Below are 25,750 nucleotides of genomic sequence, written 5' to 3'. Positions count from 1 at the left end.
CACCTCCACAAGCTGATGCACGTGGGCTCCACGTGCCGCTGGACCAAACTCAAAACCAGCAAGATCCAACCATCCAAAATAGAGTTTACACTACGAAGATCAACTTTAATACCTAGAGTTTAAGCCAACTCAGCCTAGATTGTAGCCGATCGCCGGTCAAAACCCAAAAGCACTGTTCACCTAGAGTTGAAGCTCTTCCGGTGCAAATCGATCCTCACCACCACCAAGGATCACAAGAGGATGTTCCTAGGAGAAAAACGCGACTGGTTTTGAGTCCTGCCGTCACCAGAATAAGGAATTTTGATAGGGTCACACCGCTCTAACTTTCGGCCTTCAATCCGCCACCGTGGATGTGAATCGGCTCAAGCCGCCACCGCAGGGAGGACGAAAAAGTTCCAGCGAGTTGATCTGGGTTGGTGGCTTGGCCGGAGAACGTCAGAATCGACCGAAAATTTCGGGTTGGGTCGGACGGAAAACGGCGGGTCTAAGGGTTTCTGAGGAGAGAGAACAGAGAGAGTTGGGTTTCCAAAAAGGGAAACTTCCGAAAATTGTAATTGTGATTTTCCAAAATCAGAAACCTCTATTTATGGTAATTTCTAAAATTACTACAAACTTTCGCTAACCATAACTTTCTCATACGATATCCCATTTTCACGTTCCACATGTCCACAAACTCATATCGACGTGCTCTACGACTTTTGTGAAGGAAATTTTCGGAGAACCTCAACGTATAAAAAGTCAACCTTTTGGGCTCCCTAAAATTATGTGTTTCGAATAATTATTCGTCCGAAAATAATTCCACTCCATTCCGGAACTACGAAATCATCCCAACAATCAACTTAATAATTCCAGAAAATCATCAAAAATTAATACGAATTTATAGGGTATTACATTTATGGACTCAAAAGTACCTAAAAACAAAAACTAAGTTAGAAATGATAATATTAAGGAAATAACTAAGTAAAATGTAAAGAGTTCAGCATTTAAAACATAGCAAATATTGCTCTCATCATTAATCCTACAAAGAAAGAGTACTGGATGAGCATGCCGGATATGGTATCTAATTGCCACATATTATAAGTTGGTGGTCCGGTCCATTTATCAAATGTACAATGTGTTACCCTCATTCCCTTGATGTCATCGTCTGAATTGTATGATACTGAGTTGCCAAAATTGCTATAGGCTTTGTCAAGATAGGGAATAAAGGGCATTTTGTACAAGTATTTTATGTGAATTTAGAATTTTTATTCTTTACAAGTTAATATATAGACAAGTATGTGCATGTTAATATTTTCTTATCAAATAAAAGTATGACACACCTTTTTTTTCACTTAACTTTGTCATCAGGGTTGATACGTACCTATACTCCAATTTCAAGTGAGTGACACGTGCACAATGATGAAACTGCACAACACTTGTACCTTACAAACATTTTGTATTGTTATTGAATGCTTGATGATTATAATCACATTTTTGCAAATATTTTTAAGATTTAATTGTGTCAAGCTAATAGAAAATAGAAAATCTTTCAGCACATACTAAGCCAAACTTTTCTTGTAGATTGAGTTTGAACTAAACTAAAAATAAAACAGCTATTATAATGAGAGAATTAAACACTCTGCAAATTTAACATAGAGATATATAAAAGACGTGGAGGATTATAGAACCTAACCCTGAAAAATTGAACATAATTGAAACAAGTCTCAAAATCCATGTAATTTAAATGATGAGATGATAGAATGAACAACCATAGCAAACCTTGATTCTTTGATTGCCTTTAGGATACTTAAAGAAACAACTAGCCCTCCCTATATCAAGCCCTTCGTCATCCTTGAGAGATTGGGAAGGCAAAGAGAACAAACTTATCCAAAGTTGTGCACTAAGATGAAGAGATAATCCAAGCTCGATCACGCGGTTGCTTTGATTTTTATTCATTGATACCATCCAGTTTTCTAATAAACAAAAATATCAAAATAAAAATTCATATTTTAATGGAAATTTGATAAAAAAAATATATAAAAAAAAGATCATTTTAGAGTGTCCTATGATAATCTAGGTAACACAAAATACCCCATGATAATTAAGGTCACCTCTTAACAACATACCATTAAAAATAACAAAAATTACAACTCATGCGATATGATTACAACTTAGGTACTATCTAAAGCCGTTCTGGGAGCTTTTGCTTTCAAGGCCAAGAACTAGTCCGACTAGCTAACCGGATTCCCAAGCTTTGCGTTAGCGGTAACATCGAAGCTTGCTACACTCTGTCGTACTCAATTTTTGTGGCGCGTTTGCTTCAACCACCGATGATCAACACCGTCCGATGATCCTTCGTCTCCATCTCTCCTCCCCTAGCGACGCTCGCCACCATCAGCGAGCCTTCGAACGGTCGACATCTCTAGAGATTGGAGCTAAACACCCACATGAGGCTCCACAATGATATCCTTACCAACGGGTTTGACTCTTTTCTCAATTTTCCCTAGTTTCTGGTATTTGTAATTGTAGTGAAATGAAGGTTCTGGAACTTGGAATTGGAATCATTTACTACACGACTCAGCTGTGGATTGGGACATCGCCTTAGATTTTAGTTCTGATTGTGGATACTTGATTAAAATTAAGTATGAAGTTTTCTGTGCATTTAATAAGAAGGTAGGAACGTGGTTCAGGTAATTAGAATCAACAACCATGGCCGTTGGTGGAAATTTTACTCACAAAGTGATGTCATCCCTTGTCAATGAGGTTCTGGTCATACCTCGTCAATGAGGTTCTGGTTGATAGCCTCGCCAACAGGTACCTCTCCTTCTCCTAAATCAAATTTGGTAGTGTAATTCGGTCAAAGCTTCATCTCTAGCCACAAGGATCATTCTATTCCCGATTGGCTCGTTCCATAGAAGCGAAAATTAAGTCTCAAGTTTATAATTTTTTTGTGTATTCAAGCTGTGGCGCAACATTTGATGTGTTGCGGCTTTGGATGCTTAGGAAATTTTGGTTGTTGTAGTTCATGTTTCGATGATATGGGCCGATTTGTGATAGGAATATGTTATGTTAGTGTTGAGGAAAAATTGCACAAAGTGTAAAATATCACCCAACGTAATTTCACTCGTATACATTACCAGAATAGAGTTTTAATTATTTCGGGTTCGACTCATTCAAGATAGAATGTGTCTCTTAATTACAGTCTCTTGTTACAAGGGAACACCCTTTGATTTCATTTATAAAGAAACCAATGTGTGTTTGTTTGTTTTTGCGGCTGCACCCAAATTTTGGAATGGGTTGCCTACGTACCCGGGAATGGATCAAGTCACTCGTAGTTCAAGAGTTCCAATGAGTGAATGACTCATAGGAGGGTTTGAATTTTTGGAATGGAATAGTGTTTAGGATGCGGTTGCATCTAGATTATTTAATTCTAGCTTGCCTACATACCCTTGCGGGATCAAACCATATGTAGTTCCAGGATTTTGGAATTTAAATGGGTAGATGACCCATTTATTTTTGAATTTGTGTTTGAGAAATTTGTGAGGGTTTAGAGCCCTTGAATTTGTTTGGGTAGTTTGGAAATGATTTGATTTTTCTGGTGTTTGGGTGAATTTGACTAGTAGAGTTAGAGATTCGTATTTGCTGAATTTGACTGGAGGAGTTAGGGATTCGATTTGAAGTTGTGGTTGCATCTAATGAGTCGCTAGATTACCTACATACCTATAAAGGGATCAAACCATTGTAGTTCACAAATTAGATATTTGAGGTTTCTTGGTTTTGTACCAAAAGAATTTTTTTTTTTTTTTTTTTTTTTTTTTTTTTTTTTTTGTGGTTTCGAAGCAATTATTTTACAAAACCAGAGTGTGTGTAATTTGATTTGGACACTCGTAGCACCGAGTTTCGTCGAATTTGTCAATTAGGCCCAAAATTTGAGATGGGTCCAGATTTGATATGGGCACCCGTAATGACCCGGCTGCTTACAACTCCTCAAGTTGTTTTTCATTTTTAATCGATTTCTTTCTTCTCGAAGCATTCACCCCTGTTAATTAATGAAGGACTTGAAGGAGCTTTAGCCTTTGTTTGCCGAAGCATGTTCGTGGGTGTGCAGAAATCAGCAAGCTTTGTGCAATAACCAACTGTTTGCTTGAATGCGTCATTGAGTGGTAAGCTTCTTCGTCTTTTTTCTTTTTCTTTTTCTTTTCTTTTGTTTTGTTTTGCTTCTGTAAACACTTGTTTCTTTTTTATGAAGCATTTGCGGAACATAATAAGCACAGTTGGAACAATATATTGTGCACGAAGACAAAGGCTCTCGAGTTGGGCACGAAAGCCCTGAGCTAACAAGAAATCCAGAATTCTGAAGCGTTTTCAAAATTTTATCCCATTCCAATGTCTTCCACCATTTCCATCTCTCCTCTCTCTCCTCAAAGATTCCTCTTTTACTTCACACCCATCACCTGAAATCCCGCTATTCCATCCTCGCACCTTCTTCTTCTTCTTCGAGTTCTGTGCTGCATTCATGCCAGGACCTTCACACCCTGAAACAAATGCATGCTCGTATTCTAGTCTCAACTGGGTTCAAGCCCCTCAATCTTTTTTCAAAGTTGGTTTCTTTGTATGCTCGGTTCAACGACCTTGGGAGCGCTGTTTCGGTTTTCAGCGCCATACAAGAACCAAATACCATGCTGTGGAATCTAATCGTAAGGACCCACATTGACTCGGGTCGTGTTGATTCAGCTTTGTTGTTGTACAGAAAGATGCGCGAGTTGGGTGTTTCACATGATTGTTTCACATTCCCAATTGTTAACAAGGCGGTCTTGTTGGTTGGGAGTGATGTTAGATATGCAGGAATGGTTCATTCTGTGGCAATTCAAATGGGTTTTGGACTGGATGTGTATTTTGGCAATACCATGATTGAGGTGTACGTGAAATGCGGCAATCTCAGCTACGCCCGTAAGTTGTTTGATGAAATGCCTGACACAGATTTAGTTTCTTGGACTTCGATGATTTCCGGGTATGTTTCTGAAGGAAATGTTGCTTCTGGGTTTAGTTTGTTCAGTGAAATGAGGATGGAACTGGAACCGAATTCGGTGACAATTTTGGTCATGTTGCAAGCGTGTTGTGGTTTTGAAACTTCAATATATGGGAGGCAAGTTCATGGATATGTGATTAAGAATGGTTTGTTAAGTAATGGAGCTGTTCAGAACTCAATCTTGAGAATGTATGCTAAATTAGGTACCATTGAAGAAGTCGAAGACTTTTTCAGGGAACTTGATAGGAGGGATGTTGTTTCCTGGAATATTTGTATTTCATCTTATACTTCGAAAGGGGATTTTGTGAAAGTAAGAGATTTGTTCAATGAGATGCAGGGTGGAGTAGCACCAAGTATTGAGACATTAACTATAGTTCTATCAGCATTGACCAAACATGGGATTCTATCCCAAGGTGAAAGCTTGCATGGTTTAGCAATAAAAAGCGGTCTTCATGATGATGTTTTGCAGACATCTTTGTTGGACTTTTATGCCAAATGTGGAAAATTGGAAAGCTCGGATAAATTGTTTAGAGAACTCCCTGATAGAAACTGCATTACTTGCGGTGCAATGATGTTAGGACTCATTCATAATGGGTATTTCAATGAAGCGGTTGGAGTATTTAGACAAATGCAAGCTGCAGGTCTTGATCCAGGGGCAGAGATACTAAGAAACCTTATTGATGCATTTGCAAATTTAGGTGCTCTGAAGTTGGGAAAAGCAGTTCATGGCTACATAGTAAGGAAATCATTTTGCGGAACTGAGGAAGCCCATACTCATCTTGAAACCTCCATCTTAAACATGTACATAAGATGTGGTAGCATATCTACATCTAGAGTGTGTTTTAATAGAATGGTTTTCAAAGATGTGGTGGCATGGACATCAATGATTGAGGGTTATGGGAGCCATGGGCTTGGTTTTGAAGCCTCGAAACTCTTTGATCTAATGACAAGAGAAGGAATAAAGCCAAATAGTGTCACCTTCTTAAGCTTGTTATCTGCTTATAGCCACTCTGGTCTTGTGACTGAAGGCTGTGAAGCTTTTTATTACATGAAATGGAGGTTTGGAATTGAACCCGATATAGATCATTACACTTGTGTTGTTGATCTCTTGGGCAGATCTGGAAAGCTCAAAGAGGCCTTGGCTGTCATTTTGAAAATGTTGGCTTTTCCAGATAGTAGGATTTGGGGTGCTCTTCTTTCAGGATCTAGAATTTACGGCAACAGAGCGCTTGGGCAATATGCAGCCCAGAGGCTCTTGGAATTAGAACCTGGTAATGTTGGCTATTTTACTCTGTTGAGTAATACAGAAGCCAGTGTTGGACATTGGGATGAAGTAGAAGAGATAAGGAAAGTTATGAAGGAGAATGACCTAAAGAAGAAGCCAGGGTGGAGCTGCATTGAGGCCAATGGAGTGATTCATGGGTTTGTTTCTGGAGGTAATTTGCACCATCACATTGAGGAGATTTATGAAGTACTGGGGTGGTTAAGTAGGATGATGCAAGGGTTTATATGAATTGGGATCAATTGATTTGTTATGTTACCGGAGGCATTGACGACTTGCTGGAACATTTGTTTCTTTTCTTTGGTTGGCTGTATTTTGCTACATGTTGCACAGTGAAGGTCATAAGTGCTACCAAGAGACTGAATATCTTTTAAAAATTATTCCATTAACATATGGAAATCTAATTAGGAATCTATCAAGTATATGGTTTCTACGAAGATATGGCATTTATGGTATATGCCCTTATTGGTTTTAAAAAGGACTTCAAGCAATAGCAAGTGAGTTATAGGTCTGTGATGCTATAAATTGAAACTTTACATTGTTAACAAGTCTTAGTAGTCTATTTTTATGTCTCTAATGTTTGCTTATTGCGTGTTCTGTTGTTAATTTCTTTTTGGGCAGATGGTGATTTCCTTATATGACATTATGACCATAGCCTTCTTAATTGAACGAAAGGTATGACATTAATCAGATTAATTTTTTAATTAGAGGTATCATGTTGAATCTTCGTTTTTCATTTTTTTTTGTATCCCTATTCCATGATGTACAAGTTTCAATCACTAGATAATATCCTTTTTCTGTATATGTATATATATATATATATATATATAGAGGCCGGTTCTGAAGCGGACGTCCGCACTTCGCTAAAGTGCGGACGTCGATGCAGCAGGCGGCTTCCAGGCGGCGGCGGCGCGGGGCTGGTCAGAGGCCGGAGGCGTCTCAGACCTCTTCTGGGCGGCGTTCGAGGTCGGAGGAGGTCGGGCTTGCCGGTTTCTGGGCAGCCACCTCACCTGCAGTTGCAGGTTCTGTGCAGCACAGCAAAACCGTCGCCGGCGACTCCACCGGACCGCAGACCCCTCCGCACGACCCCCAGCGTCCCTCCGGCAAGCCGCGCCGCGCCGTCGCCGCTCGATCGAGGCCGGAGGAGCGACGTCCGCACTTTTTCTGGGTTGCGGACGTCCTCTTCAGAACATTTTCGTATATATATATATCAATAAGATATTAATACTCCTTCAGTCATATTGGTTATGGGTACTTTGTCTATTTTGCTCCCACCTGATTATAGAAGTGATAAAGTTTATCCAATAATTGCCTTCACGAGACCTTTTATGCGTCTAGTGCAAATCTGAACAGTAGCTTATAACTATATGGGATTTGTAGATGATTCTAAGTTTTTGAATACACAACTGAAGAATTATAGACAGAAGAGTGGTGCACAAACTGATTCTCCAAAATTCTCTAGTAGACCTGAGAACTTTCGTTCAGAGTCTTAGCAGAGTAAGGGCTTGTTCATCTCTGTTTCATCCGCTAATCTTTTCCATATCCGTTCTCATCTTTTTTTAGCTCCCTACTTCCTGGCATTTGTTTTTTCTCCAAATAAGGCTAAATTTGGTGCACACAGCAGTATTTGATATGGTTATCTAAATAAGGCTTCATTACCATAATGAACCAGAATTTGATGGCTTTACAATAAAATCAGCTGTAGGTAAGACCTCCATGCTTGGTTAAGTCTTGTAGTCCATATGGGGGATCTGGAATGAATAAGCTACAATGCCTAGCTAGATTATCAGTAGACAAGTTTCAAATCTTTTCCATTTCAATCTTTTTTTGCTTCTTAAAAGTCATATCAGTGGTGAGGATATGAAGGTTCAGAAAGAAAAAAAAAATAGAAGATTGACTATCTGATTGTGGATTGTGCTAGACGGTGAATTCTGTAGTTTGCAATTTTTCATTTATTCTTAGTCTCAGATCCTGAAATAGAAATTTTATGGATAAATGAGCATAAAATTTCATTTATTGAAGAGTATGTTTTATTTCAGCATAAAACTAGTTTCTGATATATCCCTCAAAATTATGTTCACTATAGATAATTCGATATTACTTGGCAGGAATTATCTCAGAGACCGTCTACTAGCAAATTCATTGGGATGAGTGTTTGTAATGGATTGCTGTGGCCTTGAATGGATCATCTTCATGGTATTCAGTACCTTGCTCAGATATTAACAGTCATGGTTTGATCTGTGCTTGTGATTGGTTAAGATAGTCTTTATAGCATCAAGTTCTGTAGCAGGCAAGAATTGAATCATACAACTTTGTAGGGGATTATCATCCCTGGAAAGTTGTAGCAGTATGCTGGAAAAGTAGGCGTGTACTAACCATGAAAAAACGCAGCAAATGAACAGGGATCCAGAAGCAATGGAGTCACCGGATATAAATGATATATATTCCTTATACTCTTTCCCTTTTTTTTTCCTTTTTTTAAGACTTAAAAATAAAAAGATTTGTAATCCTTGTAAATTTTAATATTTCATCCCATATGTTAGTCTTGTTCCATGTCATTTGTGCTATTGCTTTGCAGACGTTGCTTTGTAAGGCTACAAGAACTCGCAACAGGGTTACAAAGCCAAGTGGCTAGTAAGCAAGTAAGCAGTGCCTTTAATTGTTCTACTCCACTCCTATTACCTGAAATCCCACTATCAGGACTTTCAGACCGTGAAACAAGTCTGCTCTTATCCTTTCTCAGTCTGCTACTACAAGGTTAGATTTCAACCAAGGTAAGAACCCGACATCCAGGTATAAGGTTGGCATGGACATGCCTTCTCTATAACAATAAAAAGGCAGCTAGCTTTCAGATAACAACAGAGTTATGGATAACGAGGAAAGAAAGAAGGTAAAAATATTGAATTGTATCTTGTCTAAGGCCAGCTGGTCAACTCTGTTTATTGCAGATCAACAAAGAGTTGTATACAGGACTCTGAACCCTGAACTCTGAAGCAAGCCGAGTGGCTAGTGGCTAGTCAGCAGATCACAAGATATATGTAAGTAGGTTAGTAAGTCAGTAGGCAGATAGCAACTAGCTGGTTTGTTTAGAAAAGAGTCGGAAAAATCCATCGGTTCTGGCCAACTGGAAGCACACCCAAATAATAATTTTCATGTAATCCGATAGTGAAGTTGATACACGAATCCCTCCGTCATTATAAATGGAACATGTCCTGATTCTAATTGTCATCTACGTTTATCCAAATAATCATTGAATTGCCCAAGCTTTGTTAAGCAGGCATTTTTGATATACGTACCAGATAAAATTAAATTTAACAAGCACAAAAAGAACTTCTATAACTCTTTGCATGAAACTCATCCTACAAGCCTCAAAAATGAATCAGGTGTATGGCGCCTTCAAAAAATTGAATCAGGTGTATAGCCTGAAAGGTCTTTTAGCATGGACAATGGGCAAGTTAAGTAGGAGAAAAATTGCAAGTTAGGTTAAAGAACTTGAAAAAGCCATTAGTCACGTTCTGTAGCATTCAAGAATTGAATCGTAGCAGAGGCGCCAAAACTCTTTGCAGGGAATTATCATCCATGGAAATGTTGGGAGATCAGTTCCAATTGTTGATGGAATCCTGAAAACATACGTGCAGTTTATGAGAATTAAATAAACCTGAAAGAACTGAGGAAAGAACAGATTAAGCAAACAATCTCAGCTCACCTTCTGCCAGTGAGAACTCCATATGCTGCCGTAGCGACCAAGGTTCGAGGTTTCCCAGAAAGAACCTTAGTGTAGTGAGGCAAAATTATTTGTCCTGAAACAAATATATCCCATCATTACATTTACGACAAAGAAAACCATGTATTATCAGTACTTGGAGACCTACAGTTCCTTTTCATATAATTCAACAGTGGCATACACGTAATGTATAAGCAGATGTTTAGATACATTTATACAACATATCTTAGAGCTGTTAACAGACACTTAGCATTAAATCTTGCACTAGGAGTTAGATGGAATGGAAACCATTCAATCAGAGGTTAATACAACGGGGTAAAAAGAGGCTTGCAACTCGACACTTATAATTATCAAAGTATCAGACAACCAAAGTTATAATAACTTTACACGGTCATGACTCCTAATAGAACTTTTTAAATATATCAAATGGTTTCTCATCATTATCTTTTTTTCTACAATTGTTCAGCTTCCTGTAAAGAAAAATGAAATACCTCATTTGTGGATTATTAATAAGGCCAGAGTAGTTGACATGTGAAGCTTTTAGACTTGTATGCAGACATATCTCTCTATTCTATAAATAAAGAAATGTAGCTCACCTACAGTCAAGAAGTTGCTATGAAGAAACGAAACCACAACAGAAGGTTTTTCTTCGGTTCTGTCGTTTTTACTCTGCATATTAGCTACTGGTGAATCCATATCCTCACAAGAATCAAGGCCCTGACTCCAAACAGATTTGATTTCAAACCATATCCCAGAAGGGAATCTTCTTGGCCTGACCAACCACAGGAAAACTTTGATATATGGAGTCGCATGAATAACTGATATAGTGACTTCAATCAGTATACAGATTAAGCTGATGGTTGTGTTCATAATGGTAAAGAAGATATAGAAAACAGAAGTCGTGGGCAATAGAAGCAAGAGTGGTGTGAACAGAAGAGATCCAACTATGTGCTGCTTGACAGTGTAGTCATAACTATCTAATCTCTGACGAAGAGGATTCCACTTTCGACCCCTGGAAAAATTCAGCAATTTCATAAGCAGTTAGTTGTTATGAAACAACCAAACCCAATCACTTATAAAGGACATATTATTGGTCACTTTCTCAATTTATAAAGGACATATTATTGGTCACTTTCTCAACTATATATAATCAGAAATTCTGAATTTACACTTTAGGTAACTGTATATACTATCACTATAAGAGGGTGATGAAATGTAGCCAGGATCACAAGAAAAGGAGCTGATTTTCGGAAAATAGCAATTCACATCAATCAAACCTTATTAACTTTTTTAATAACATAAAAGAGAGCATGTTTAGCACAAGAGTACATGTATCGCATATACATACATATAATAACACATATACAATAGATAGAAAAGCTGCAGCTATCTTTTATGACAGGAAGTCACACCCATAAATCCTCTACTTATATGGTAATGCAAAAGGAAAAGGTAATACAAGAAATTAGCATATCCACAAATTATACACTCTTACAAGGAGATCATTCTGCATTAGAAATCAAGAAATGATATAACTAAAAAGACTGCAATTTTTATTTTTTATTTTTTTCTTAAAGAACAAACTTTTACAAAAAATAAGAATAAAAAGTAATAAAAAAGGGACAAGAAGTCTCCTCTGTAAAAACTGGAAAATTCTACAGGTGTGAGCTGTCTGAAACAAATGAAAAGGAGATCAAAACACTACAGAAAACCTGTTATAACAGATTAGATAAAAGGAGTATTTCCTATACTCAGAAGATACCGATGCCCAAAGGGAGGCCCAAAAACAGACTTTATATTCGACAAAGGATCCACCTCTTCATCCTTTTCTCCCTTACAAATCCAGCTATCACTCTCCATCCACACCAACCAAAAGATTGCCAACACAGCGCACTGGACCCCTATTTCATCCATCAAAGAACTTAAACCTATAGCTGAATAACACAACACAGGACTCATAGAATTTCTCATCTCACTTCGGTCTCCCTAAACAATCTTCTCCACAAGGATGCAGCAACAGGACAATGGAGCAGCAGGTGATCTGAACCTTTCAGCATCTCATTAACACGTCTGAGAGACGCACCAATATGGGTCGCCCTCTGAACCATGTCACAATTCACATACCTTGGAAGATACTGCCTTCCAAATTGCACGAGAGGTGCAAAACAGAAAGAACAGTTGTCTATTATTATTATTTTTTTTCTAAGAAAGCCGATGTTCCAAATGAAAAGAGAACAAGCATCAGCACACATGCTTGCCATACGAATATCATGAAAACGAGATAATCTGTATAAACGAGAAAATTGATTACAAAAGCAGTTCCTCCCACCCAACTCTTCCCAAAAGCTTACTGTCTCCATTCCACTCAAACCAATAGTAAGAAGCAAAGAAGGAATTCCTCCAAAGATCTTTCCAAGGAAACCGACTTGAACATCTAGTCACAACATTGGAATACCACCCTCTTTTGTGCAACCCATATTTACTTCTAATGACAGCAAACCAAAGAGCCTCACTCTCCTGATGAAATCTCCCTAGCCCTTTTCCTGGTCAAGCTTCGTTTCTCCTACCAAAAATCCAACACATAATCCCCCTTTTTCCTTCAATTGTGACACCAATTTCCAACTAACTGAGTTATCTCTTTTTCTCCCACCATTGCCTCCAACAGAAAGTCTTCATCAAGCTTTCAATTCATTTTGCCACAGATGGTAGTACAAAAAAGTGAGATAGTAAATGCGCATGCTGCTTAGAACTGAAGTACATACATTTTCTTTTTCGGAAACCAAAAGAGCAGACCAGAATCTTACTCTCATCAATCCCTCTAACCTTTTCACCACACTAACTGGGATTCCGAATGGAGAACTGCTCCGAGAACAATATGTGGGTAGGCTACCAAGAACTGCTAAAATCAAATTCAATCTCCTCCCTCCCCGGCCCAATAAAATTGCCTTCTTCCAACCTTCTAGTCTCTTCTCAACTCTCTATTCTATAATACAAGATGAGGCAGGCCTTAATATTGGCACCCAATGGGATCCCCCAAGTGTTTTAAAGGCCAAACTTCCTACCCACAGCATATGCCGACCAAGGAGCACTTAGTTTCATTCATATATGAGCTCTGATAACAAACAAAAGCTTTCTAAACCATAATTAGATTAGCCCAGTTATGTTATCATCCTAAAAGTAGAACGAATAAAATATAGAAAGGGATAGAAACTATCAGTTACACAATGCTAGGGTTCTAGGAATCTCTCCTATAGAGAAATTAGAAAAATTCCAGGTTCACAATGTTCCTTTGGCATCACACCAAAGGGGACTTGGAATTGTGCATGCTTCGCACGCAAGCAGAAAATCTAAAGAACTTTTTCACTATAAACTTATCTTTCAAAGCTGAAAAATAGCCCACTGTATAGAGCCATGAATCAAAAGACAATTCATGTAGGATGCAAGAATCATTAAAATCCCTCAAACTAATGCACTTAGGATTTCTAAGAGACAGAAATGATGACGCTTAAAACATTCAACATTATGATAAAAACAAAATCGAAAAGACATAATAACCTAACTGTGATTTGCATTATTAAACAAAGACAAACTCTTAATATGATGCTTATAGTAATTGGATGAAGTTACTGAATATAATTTGAACTTGGCTCCCACATTAACCGTTTGGTACAATCAGCGATATTTAGGGGAGTAATTTTGACTTCTTCCCTCCCTACAGACCGACCTTCACTAGTTTTGCATTCCTTTACCCTCACCCTTTAGCAGACCTTTAGTAGTCTAGTGAGACAAAATTTCCCTCTGGTCAAATTTCCTCAGTTCACACTAATGGCTAAAGGGACATGAAATTATGGACAGCTAAAAGATGATATTAAGTGGTGAACAGTCAGTGTAATAAAAATAACATAGCCGAGGGGACTGACTGAAACTGCATTATGATCGTAAATGCTACACAAGTACATGACCTAAATATCTCACAATTGAAAGGGACACTGTATTTAGTTTCCATTATCTAAGACTTTTATCCCCCCCTTGTTTTGGGCCTTCTTATTCGGATGACCAGATAGGCAGATATATAGGCTGCCTCTGGTGAGAGCCCCGAAACTAGATAACTATAGAATCTCATAATAAAGCACAAAGTCCCAAGGACTAGCTGGAGAAAGCAAAAGTTACAGTCAAACACAAGAGGAAGGCTCCACTATGACAGCAATCAAGGACAGCCAGATACTGGCAAAACTGTGGAAGACCTCACAGTCCAACCAACAGGCGCTGAATAAGCACATGTTGTAAGGGATATCATAGTTCTGAATTTAGAGAAATCACACTATCACATCTACAAAAGTATAAATAAGTTGTACAAGTTAATTTTTGAGGACCAAAGTATGGTTTACTGCGCTTTGAGTTGCACTGAAATAATATGAAAACCCTGAAAGAATGCCATAAAGTATTACCTGAAAAGGCGCCACAAAGCTGCTAATGCCTGTATCTGAGTTGAATACAAAAGAGATATCAACCAATGAAGAGTAGACACATGTAATGTTACTAGTGCAATCAAGTCTATAATCAAAGCAGCAGGTATAGTCAACCCAAAAATGATCCCGGATATGGCAAGTCCTCTAATGACATAAAGAAAGTGAAAACCCAAAAAGATCCAAATGGTAGACCAAATCTGGATAGCAGTTAGAGAAATCATCCCAAGAACTCCTGCTAATTCCGTGTTTAACTTGAAACCTGCAGGGACTCCCATCAACCACACACAACCAGAGCGCAACAACTCATTGGTAACGTCACTGGAAAATTTGAGAACCAATATGCAAGCAGATTCTGCATGATACAACAGTGCCAAACCAATCAAGTTTCCCAAAAGAACATCGACAGCTAAACTTGACCACATGGAATGCTTAAGCAATGCGGCTTTCTCTGCATATTCTACACTTGATTGAGACCTTGCAAATATAGAATTGCAGTTTATTCAGGAAAGACATAAACCTAGTCCAAAAATAAAGATAAGAGCAAAAGATATAAAAGGAGCCTAGTCCAAAAATAAAGATATAGCTAAAGAAACAAGGAGAACATAAGCCAGACTTGAGAACACCCAAGCTGAGGTAGATTCATCAGTGACTATCTATTGGATGCAGAAGCTTAAATTTAAGGTAGAAAATGGAAGGGGTGAGGTGAATGTCAATCATGGTAAACAAGTAAACCAACTCTTAAGCCTGCAACAACATGGATCAGAAAACCTTCACAATATTGAAATGCAGAAATTTTTATGTGAAAATTAATGATACACCAAAATGGTATTGCATTTTAAAACATGCTTGGATCCTAAATTTTATGTTTAAAAACAAAAAACAAAAAAAATAGCATCCTAAATGACACGCAACTTAGTAATGATAAGTACTCTTTATTCAACATACATTTCCATCTAAATTTAATCAAACATTTGAATTCTGCATGGAACTTATCAAAAGGAATGCAATTTGAAATGGCATTTAAAACATCAATCGAAACCTTCCTAGAATTCAGAATCAATCTTCTTATTACCTCATGCTATTATCTTGAAGAAAGATTGGCCAATACAACATCTGAGAAAAACGGATTCTCATATTTATCCTTGCACTGCTGAATACCTTTACTAATATAATGTATGTCCAAGAGTCTGATGCATAATTCAGAAGCGTATACAGAAACTGAAGAATGACGTAGAATAAAGTGGATAATGAAGCTACAAGCAGAGAAAATAGCTTCCATATGAAGCCAAGAAACCTGAAAAGGCACCAATTAAGCCATTTTAAGTACTACAGAGCAGAGCAGGACATAAAACGCAAAGAATGTGGGAAGGCAAAATGTGTCAAGAGAATTACATGTAAACAATGGAAAAGCGAACAAAAGATTTCTTGGCACCCAAGCATCTTTTGAAAGAATTGTCAGCAGCAGAGGCGCTATTAATTGCCAGAATGACTGTATCCTGAATTTAAAGAAAGTAAAAAAAAAAAAAATGTTAATACAGTTACTCAACTAGATAGGTCCGAGTCACAAAAGATGCTTGACAGACTCCATTACCAAATCAAGAAGTGGCTGCTTTTGGTTGAGTTCATGAACCCACTTGGGTTTTCTCAAAGGAGCCTTGGCTTGGTCCAAAGAATTCCAAAGCCGTAATGAGAAATGGTGAGCTCCGTAGGTGGGAGTCTCATAGAATATCAGCTAAATTTGATCACACAAAAGACAGCGTATTATTCACCAACACAAGTCCTCTAATTCAAACAGCAAAAAACAAGATTAAGCCGAGGCAAACCACCAAAACATTCTATGACTTACATACGTGGACATGACATCGAGACACTATCTCCCCATTCCAATGAATGTGCTGCATTCTAGGAATCCAAGTAATGCCTTTCCCAAATTGTTGTCGATCCTCACGTAACATGTGGATCCAAAAACTGTTTCCCACAAAAGATTGCCTGCATTGTTCTAACGACCCACTGAGCTTGTGGCATCCACAAGAAGATGACTGATCATGATCATCTTGTTCAGTTCCAACTGAAGCAAACTGACCCAGAACACACAACTTTGACCTATCCTGAAGCAATACGGGCATCTTTCCATTTGTTTCATGAAGAATTCCCTGAAAACAGTGCTCAATTTTACTGTAACGATTTCCAAATCCACGAAAAAATGAAATGAATGCGAACCAAAACCAGTGCTTGAGTGAAGGCGGATCATGGTTTCTTACCTGGAGGCTTTTTGTGGGATCGGAAAACGCGAGTTGGGTGCAGGCGAAAGCTATGACGACGTCGAGAGAAGAAGATGAAGAAGAAGAGGAGGAGGAGGAAACAAACCAGCCGAGCAAGAAATTAGAGTCTGATTTGGGGAATGAGAGCTGCTTCGGCCACCAAATCCTACATCTCCTTCCCATTTTTTATGACTTTGATTTTGCCAATTTCTTAGACAATCGAGGCAAAGACGTGGGTGGGAACTGGAGATCAATACTGTGCGTTTCCACTTTTTTTTTTTAATTTTTTTTTATCTTCTTTTCATTATGTTTACCCAAAAAAAAAAAAAAAAAAATTCACACACTTGAAGTGATTTTCCTCCCCTTTTCAAGTATACTAGCAACCTCTCCCACGCGATGCTGCGGGTTTGGTTTTATTTCAAGAGCCAGTTGTGTGCATATTTATATATTTTAGAAATCGAAACTGTAAGTAAAATCTAGTGTACTAACCATGTTTGTCTATTTATATTTTTTCAAAAAATTGCTATTCTAACCAATGTCTTAATAAAAATGTATTACATTTCTATTCTGATTCAACAATTTTTACATTAGCTCCTTGGAGCTGTCCTTGGTCGTCCGCTGCTAAGATTGGCTAGAACTGGTTGTCACTGTAAATCATAGCACAATAGGATTAATAGTAAGTCATCACAAAAATTAAACTAATAGAGACATAAAAGAGTAAAAAATGGTTCCTAAATGTAAAGGCAGATTAGGATAGTTTTTTAGTTGAGAACAAAGGGGAAATGTGATTTATAGCTACAATCATTGAGATAAAGAGAAAGTGGAAAGATTTCATGATGGCTAATGGTCTTAATCACTACACCAAAAGGTGTTGCTAGGATCATCACTACACCAAAATGGCAGTTACTTAATGATTACCTAAACAAAATCATATTATTTAATGAATACCAACTACGCCAAGGGCTCAAATTTTTCTTCGACAATGATCTTCTCTTAATCCTTATCTAAAACTTTCGCCCAAATAACCATCCCATCTCAAGAAAGAAGCAAACCTAGCGAGATTTTCTCTCGAAACCTAGCGGCTCTCTCCCTAAACCCTAGCTATCTAGTCGGCGACTTTTGCCGCCTTCACTTCTTCGCTTCCTCAATGGCTTCAATCGACACCGTCACTGCCAGTTTTGCGGCCTCTCTGGCTCTTGCTGAAGGGGGTAACGCCCCGGATCTGGGGAATATTGGAGGAGAATCTGTTCGTCGATCTTCTCAATCTTTTCTTCTGGGGAAACCTCTCACCTGTATACCTATTGACTCTAATACTTTCAAATTGCATCTCTTCCAGACGTGGATGGTGGAGAAGGATTTCAGGATTCAAGAGAAGACTGGCAACCTATTCCTGTTCTCCTTGATTCGGTCCGGGATCAGAACAAGGTGCTTTGGGGCGGTGTGTGGTGCTTTGACAAAGCCCCAATATGTCTGGAGGAGTATGATGGTGTTCTTCCCATCACTGAAGTCCCTCTGAAGCATGTTAGGATGTGGGTTAGGGTTGTTGACATCCCTCCTCTCTACGAGGAACCTGACAATTTCCTCCTCATTGGAAACCTGCTGGGTGGTTATCTGGACAACGATAAGTGACATGACCCACCCCGAATTTCACCCTGAAATCCGAAGTGGCCCTACAGGGCCCACTTTAGAAGAAATTCTACTAAAATTTGGCGGAAATTCTCCTAAAAATGAACTACTCAAAACCTGTAGAAAGACATTTACACTTCTAAACCATCCATCCTTATTCTCCTAGAGCCACCATGCTCCCCAAATCTCAACATCTCCCATTTCACAAGTACAAATCTCAACCTAATAGCATTCATCCCACAGGTTATCAAAGCAATTCTAATATAAAAAGTAAACAAGGAAAACATGGATAAAATGGATACGCGGAAGCTGTGCTGTTGGCTATGCCTCAACTCCATGTACGCCCGACCTCAACTAATCTAGCCTGCAAACTGGGCATTTGAAACCGAACAGCCCAGGGGAAAGTAATTTAAAAACACGTTTGTGTGAGTGGACAAAAATAAATAATCAAGATCATTTAAATGAAGCAAACTTGAATACTCTCCCACTTATTTAAATTTATAAAACCTCGATGCATGCAACGTTTATAAAACATATTTCTTTAAACTCAAAATCCCGTGAAAACATATCTGCCCCGCTTGTTAAGAGAAATCGGACTAGCCCCGCTAGTCAAGTAATAATAGGATATGGTGAAGAAATATCACCAGACGGGTAAAGGAGCCCCTTAGGCTCTACCCTCGACTGCCACTCACACATAGATTGTGTGAGGAGGAGAACTAATAACCTCGACCACCACTCACGTGAGGAGGAGAATAAATCACCTCGACTGCCACTCACAAACACAAAGTATGTGAGGAGGAGACACTATAGAACGACCCCAATATGGTGAAGAAAATAATCGAAAACCAGTAAATCCATAAATCCATAAAGCTTCCCCAATATCTCATGAGAAAAATCAGTATATTCCAATGACGTGACTCCGCACTCCAAAATATTCTTAAATTCATAACAAATAGGCGAGAATAATCGATAACTATAATTCCTTTAAAAATCCCATCTCCGATAATATTTCAGAATCTCAAAATCAACGAATAAAAATATAATATTAAATTCCGGAAATCACTTCGGAAAATAATTCGTCGAAAATCATATAAATCATAATTTCAAATAATAATCATATATCAGAGATAAACATCGAAAGCTCAATATCCAAAAATAATATCACGAATCCATTTCCCAAATCATAATCGAGATAAATCATAATTAATCTCCGAAAAATCAATTCATATTCCCGAAAACAATTCATAAGTCCAAATCCGAGTATAAAAATTCATATCCGAAATTCATATGGAAAACAATACCAAAATTATATTCCAAAGCAAAGTATTATGCTCGATAAATAAAATGATAAACAAATAAATCAATCAATCATCATTTCGGAAAAATAATTGCATGCATCATTATTTAAAACAAAATTCCACTCACAGTAATATTTCTGCGACCAGCATACGGGTTTCTTTGTCGAGCGGTAGCTTGATACGTCGCCCTGTACAAAATTATTTGCAAATTAAATACGATTCTAAAATCAAACCCTCGTAAAATCACTGCTCCATTTCTTCTCGGATTCAAGCCAAACTCCACCACTAATATCAATCCGTCAATTAAAGTATTCCATAGTGGAAACAAGGGAAATCTGAAGGTCGGATTCCCCTAAATCGACCTCCAAAACTCCAAACTTCAGAAATTCACAATCAATGTCAAACTTCTCCAAAATTCACGAAAATCACATATTCAACCTCTACAACAATTATAGGATTTAACTAGCTAAAAATCGAAGCCAGAAACCTGCTTTATGCGTCCCTACGCGCCACCCACAGTGGCGACATGTGGGCCCCACGCGCCGCAGGCCACTGATACGCTCAAAGCAAGCGCATAATTTAACCCTGAAAAGATCGTTAGTAGTATAAGCAAATAGGGATCGTTCTATTCCGGGGATTGAGGGTACACCTGTCATTGTCAAACAATTAAACAATTAAAATTAAAACAAAGTATAATATTCACAAATGTATTCACAAAATATAAACATTTTACACGAAAAGGGGGGATTTTGTTTTTGGTTTTTTCGAAAATGAAACTAAGTTAACAAAAACAATTAAAATGCAAAAACATAAAAATACGAATGGAATGAAGGAACAAAGATCAAAACCGAAACTTATGATTAAAATTGATTCAAACCCTAATATTGTTCATCTAAGTCATGAGAAAGGAGTTGATCATGTGAAACATTCGAAAGCAAATGAATTCCCATTTTTTACTTTTCAATGCTAATTAACCTAAGCGAAAGCACCTAGATTAATCCTATCAAACATGCAATCAAACCCTAGAAAGCTAGTCAATCATGTCATGTTTAACGCATTACACATAGAGAAAGGCTATCAACTCAAGTGTACAACTTAGTATGGAAAAGTCCACCTAATTGCAATTCTCTTTAATTAAATTCGATCTTTGTACAAAACCTTTACTACTTTGATTCAAGTTTACACAAAACGAAAAGTCGATTTCATGTTCTTAAACCTAGCACCATTCATATCGAAACCCTAAGTGTTTGCAACCACATAAGATTAAAATACAAAAGTTATCTATAACGCAAATTTAATTAAACAAACCCACATAAGCAACTCTCGAATCACAATATATGAATCTGAAAATTCTCAATTAATCATAAAAATTCCAGAAATAATACTTTGTTCAAACATATATGTCAACTAGTTCATAACCAACGAAATTCAAAGCAAAGGTTACAAAGGAGAATCGAATTACACCGTGGATGAAGATGAGATGGATGATTCACGTTGTGGATTCTTGAAACTCGAAAGCAAGCTTCAAGGATGGCTATGGATGGAAGTGCTCACGGCTTCTCTTCTTCTTCTTTGGCCTTGCTTGAACTCGTGGAGATGACTAAACTTGAAACTAGAGGATGGAAAGGAAAATGGAAAGGAAATGGAGAGACAAAGAAAATGGAATGGATGAAGGAATGTCCTTTCTTCTTTGTTGTAGCCTCTATTTATAGGCTACCAAGCAAAACTATTTGGATTTAAACAAATGATGATATGTTAGGTTTGAGCATTTAAACATTAATGGAATTTATTAGGTTTGAATATTTAAACACTAATGGAATTTGTTAGGTTTGAATATTTAAACACTAATGGAATTTGTTAGGTTTGAGTCACTTTCTACTCATTTTTCCTTCAATTAATTCTCCACCAAGACTTTAGATTTTGCCCGTGACTTCTTCATATGAAATGATCCATCATGAGTGTAGATCATTCTGTAAAATTTTCAGAATTTATCTCCATGTGTTTGGGCCGGAATTTCTGCTGGACTCCTTACAGGTCCAGTTTTCCAGTTTTGCTTCTGCAGAAAATTGGGCTGACTGTTTGAAGGCCTTCCACTTCTTTTTGGCTCTTGCACTCTTCATAAGAAATGTTTCTTAGGATGTCTAGAATGGATCTGGAAGGTTTCAGCTCATTTGAAGTTCATTTGGTCAGGTGGTCGCTCCTTCTTCCTTGCTTGGCTTGGTTTCTCCTAGCCGGAGTAGGAAAATGTGTAAAGTTGACCTTTTTAGTGCATTTCCATTTTTCTCCATCATTTTATGGACCTAACACTTATTTCATCATCATCTACTCCAATGTACCTAAAAATAAAAATTGAATTAAAAATCGATTCGTTAAGGAATTAACTAAGCAAAATGTGAGGAATTAACTATTAAAATACCACATTAAAATGCTCCTATCAAATTCCCCCACACTTAGCTTTTGCTAGTCCCTTAGCAAAATCAAAAACTAACAAACCAAAAAGACTATGACACAAAACAAAGAAACCAACGAAAAAATTGACTAAGTATGGAAACAAAAACACAAAGACTCAAAGAAACCAAAAACGTAAAACACAAAGCAAAACACAAGGAAAAAAAAAAAAAAAAAAAAAAAAAAAAAACGTCACACATAAAAGAGTAAATTCAAAGACAAAGACCATGATGTTGACATCACAAAGACCTCTATTGCCCTTTAACATATTGTCTCAGAAATCTCATACTTTCAAGACACCAAGATTAGCACTTAACCAAGAATCACATCATCAAGATATTCAAGAGGTAATTACAAAATATAATCCACATATAAGCATGTAAGACTTGGGAGTAAACAATGGTGGTGAGTGGAGCTCAACATATTTCAAACAAGTCATGATTCAAACCTCACATGGATATATCACTCTTTCTTCTCTAAGATTCAAGGCTCATGCTTAAAAGCTTATAATCACTCAATTATATGTGAGAGAAAATATTTTGAGGCAATCAAATAGCTCACATATATAAGAAACAAAAAGCACTTTGTGAATATAATTTTTTTTTTTTTTTTTAAAAGATCTCATGAAAGATATCAACTACTTGCACGAATGGACCCAAGCCATATGTTCAACTCTTGTAACTCATCTCCACATCAAAGGCTGTCCCATCTTAAGGATCAAGAAGGTCTTCTCAAAGGTTGTAATGGGGCTAAGGCTCAAGGTTTTAAGAAATGAAAGGGTAAGGAATTTTAACAAAGTATCCTAAAAACCTAGCAGAGCTCATGTTGATGTAGAGAGACTTCTAGAAATCCACCAAGGCATAACGTCATACTCATGAGGCTTTATAAAAGGGCTTAATGTCTTCATCTTCATTCTAAACTCCCTTTGATTCTAGTGAATTGGACAAAGACCAAATTTTTCGATAGTGGGCCTTCAATTCAAAACAATCTCCAAACTCACCAAGTATGGGGGACTAAAATCCATAAACATTCTTTTTTTTTTTATATTTTTTTATTTTTATTTTTTTTTATTTTTTTATGGACAAGTCTACCCCCACACTTGAATTTTCACCTCTTCTTAATCCTTGTCACCATCATGTAGTAAGTCTCAAAAGATAGCTCCACTAAGTTTTTAGAACAAAGGGTAGGATTATAACTATACTAAGGTTCAGGGGTTAAGGATTTTTAGGGTGATGAAAGAAAAGGCTTAATGTAGGCTCAAAGGGGTTTATCTAAGGGGGTCCCACGACGGGCACAAATAGGGACACAGGCTTATTTGGCAATGGTGGTAGTTCCTAGGTGCCTCTATCCTTTCCAGAATCAGGGCCATGTATTGACAAAACGTCTTAACAAGCACAAGAGCGAATTCTAGCATTCTCTAGTCCATTAAACTTAATCTATGGCATGTAATCAATCAAGATGAAAGAATAATGAGATCAACAGAATCATCACCAAGAAAATAAGAGTATAATTCATTTTTTTTTTCCATTAATCACTCAACAAAGAAAGGGCACATGGCTCAAATTCTCACAAGGGTTATTATGAATCATAACTTATCATCCACATGTTCATATTCTGTACCAAAGTTACGCATGCACCATATCTACTACACATTCATATGCTTTTCATAAATCATAATTAACCAAAGAATATCATCAAATATTATCCCAATCTTGTGATCCTCTTTTAGCCTTAATTTCAGAGATATAAGCTCATCCTAGACAGTTAAAAGGGCATCCTATGACTCAAAAATAAAAACAAAGGACTAAGACTCAATAAATAAAATCAACGAAATTTTTTTAATTTTTGACATTTTTCGATTTTTTTGTATTTTCCAATATATCTGACTCAAAATAAAAGACTCAAATATAAATCCCTTATAATAAATCATAATTAACCAAAGAATATCATCAAATATTATCCCAATCTTGTGATCCTCTTTTAGCCTTAATTTCAGAGATATAAGCTCATCCTAGACAGTTAAAAGGGCATCCTATGACTCAAAAATAAAAACAAAGGACTAAGACTCAATAAATAAAATCAACGAAATTTTTTTAATTTTTGACATTTTTCGATTTTTTTGTATTTTCCAATATATCTGACTCAAAATAAAAGACTCAAATATAAATCTCTTCCCCCACACTTAAATATTGCATTGTCCTCAATGTAATCAATCATAAGCATGCAATGAAACAAATAAGCATAGATAGAAGACATTTATGAAAATAAATCCTAAAATAAAAACAAAAGAGAAAAAATTAAAAAATAAAAAGAGATAGGGAAAGAGAAAGCAAATCTGTGTAGGTAGACTCCTTCACAGCTACTTCTGAATTGGGTTGCCTCCCAAGCAGCGCTTGAGTTTAACGTCTTTCAGCCAGACAGAATAGAAATTAGAAAGTTAGTAACTATAATTAACTAAGAAATACAAAATATACAATTTGGGAGATATTTTTTTTTTTTTTTTTTATTTTATTATTATTTTTTTATTTATTTATTTTTGTTTTTTTTTTTTTGTAAAAAGCTGAATTTAATAAGACTGAATGAATGCATTTTATTTTATTATTTTTTTATTTTTTATTTTTTATTTTTTTTATTTTTTATTTTTTATTATTATTATTATTATTTTTTAAAATATAGGACTCAAAATGAAAGACAAAAATATTTATAGGATTCAAAATGAAAGACAAAAATATAAATCCCTTCCCCCACACTTAAATATTGCATTATCCTCAATGTAATCAATTAAAAGCATGCAATGAAATAAGTAAGCATATAGGGATGGAATTTACGAAAATAACTACTAAAACAAAAAGAAAATGGAGGAGTAAAAGGGGAAGAGAAAGCAAATCTGATTATATTCTGAATTGGGTTGCCTCCCAAGCAGCGCTTGTATTTTACGTCTTGCAGCCAGACGGTACCTACATTAAATAAAGTTAGTAACTTAATATTAACAAAGAAATACAAAAAAAAAAAAAATAATAATAAACAAGTAACTATGAATTACAAACTACAAGTATAATTAACAAGTATTTTGTACATAAGACACAAGTTAAGTACACAAGTGAGTATAAAACGTAAAAAGTATTTTTACAAGTATAAAGTGTGAAACAACAAAATAATTTACACGTAAAGAGTATGCACAAGTATTTCTTTTGTTATAAACATTATTGATATCAAATCTAATTCCAAGCGGTAAATCAAGTGGACATGCGGCCCAAGTATAGTCGCCTAGACACAAAGTCCCTCCTACATCCGTTGGGCAACCTTACTGAAATGGCCAGGTAGGGGAGGACGAACACGAGAGGAAAAATCCATTTTGGCATGAGCTAGGCCCATTTGTAAGCACTTCTGGATTCAAAAACCCGTCATGAACGTTGTCCCCTTCCTAGACACCATTCCACATAGGCTATACTTACTAAGATGAAAAAGTTCATAAGTGTGAAGACAGTTCAACAAGTGTTAATAAAGGCCGCCCTCAACCTTAATGGACCTGAACTAGGTACCAATAAGGGGTTTAGGCCAATATTAACAAAAGAGACTTCACCTATTCCGTTCAATTTACAACTTACAATTAAAACTCGTATTCAACAATATA

The 25,750-nt window shown here is 36.8% G+C and overlaps 2 protein-coding genes across 4 annotated transcripts; one reads left to right on the top strand and one right to left on the bottom strand.

The window, feature by feature from the left end:
- Nucleotides 1-4,007: 4,007 nt before the first annotated feature.
- On the top strand, nt 4,008-9,453 carry LOC133724701 (pentatricopeptide repeat-containing protein DOT4, chloroplastic-like). 2 transcript variants are annotated; one of them, XM_062151517.1, is made up of 4 exons: nt 4,008-4,142; nt 4,229-6,787; nt 6,912-6,965; nt 8,399-9,453. In XM_062151517.1, exon 2 carries the CDS (start codon nt 4,524-4,526, stop codon nt 6,519-6,521), a length of 1,998 nt encoding a protein of 665 aa, XP_062007501.1. In that variant the 5' UTR covers nt 4,008-4,142; nt 4,229-4,523; the 3' UTR covers nt 6,522-6,787; nt 6,912-6,965; nt 8,399-9,453. The 2 variants fall into 2 exon arrangements, with proteins under 2 accessions (XP_062007501.1, XP_062007500.1); XM_062151516.1 differs by having other exon boundaries at nt 4,229-6,798.
- A 142-nt stretch (nt 9,454-9,595) lies between these two features.
- On the bottom strand, nt 9,596-16,997 carry LOC133724700 (N-acetylglucosaminyl-phosphatidylinositol biosynthetic protein gpi1). 2 transcript variants are annotated; one of them, XM_062151513.1, is made up of 9 exons: nt 16,745-16,997; nt 16,334-16,636; nt 16,075-16,215; nt 15,876-15,979; nt 15,556-15,777; nt 14,463-14,957; nt 10,611-11,026; nt 9,997-10,090; nt 9,596-9,910 (listed from the first exon to the last, which is right to left on the bottom strand). In XM_062151513.1, the coding sequence occupies exons 1-9, from the start codon at nt 16,925-16,927 to the stop codon at nt 9,799-9,801; spliced, it is 2,070 nt and encodes a 689-aa protein (XP_062007497.1). In that variant the 5' UTR covers nt 16,928-16,997; the 3' UTR covers nt 9,596-9,798. The 2 variants fall into 2 exon arrangements, with proteins under 2 accessions (XP_062007497.1, XP_062007498.1); XM_062151514.1 differs by lacking the exon at nt 16,745-16,997 and having other exon boundaries at nt 16,330-16,476.
- Between the last annotated feature and the right edge of the window lie 8,753 nt (nt 16,998-25,750).

Source organism: Rosa rugosa, chromosome 1 (genome assembly GCF_958449725.1).
Source record: "Rosa rugosa chromosome 1, drRosRugo1.1, whole genome shotgun sequence".
NCBI lineage: Eukaryota > Viridiplantae > Streptophyta > Magnoliopsida > Rosales > Rosaceae > Rosa > Rosa rugosa.
This window is presented reverse-complemented; position numbering and strand designations above follow the sequence as displayed.

Excerpts from the sequence above, each read along its gene's own strand:
- LOC133724701 (XM_062151517.1), top strand. The coding sequence starts at position 4,524 with ATGCATGCTCGTATTCTAGTCTCAACTGGGTTCAAGCCCCTCAATCTT.
- LOC133724700 (XM_062151513.1), bottom strand. The coding sequence starts at position 16,927 with ATGGGAAGGAGATGTAGGATTTGGTGGCCGAAGCAGCTCTCATTCCCC. Across the intron at positions 14,958-15,555 it reads CTTCAAGATAATAGCATGAG|GTCTCAATCAAGTGTAGAAT; the intron begins GTAATAAGAAGA and ends TATATTTGCAAG. Across the intron at positions 10,091-10,610 it reads TAGCAACTTCTTGACTGTAG|GACAAATAATTTTGCCTCAC; the intron begins GTGAGCTACATT and ends TATTTGTTTCAG.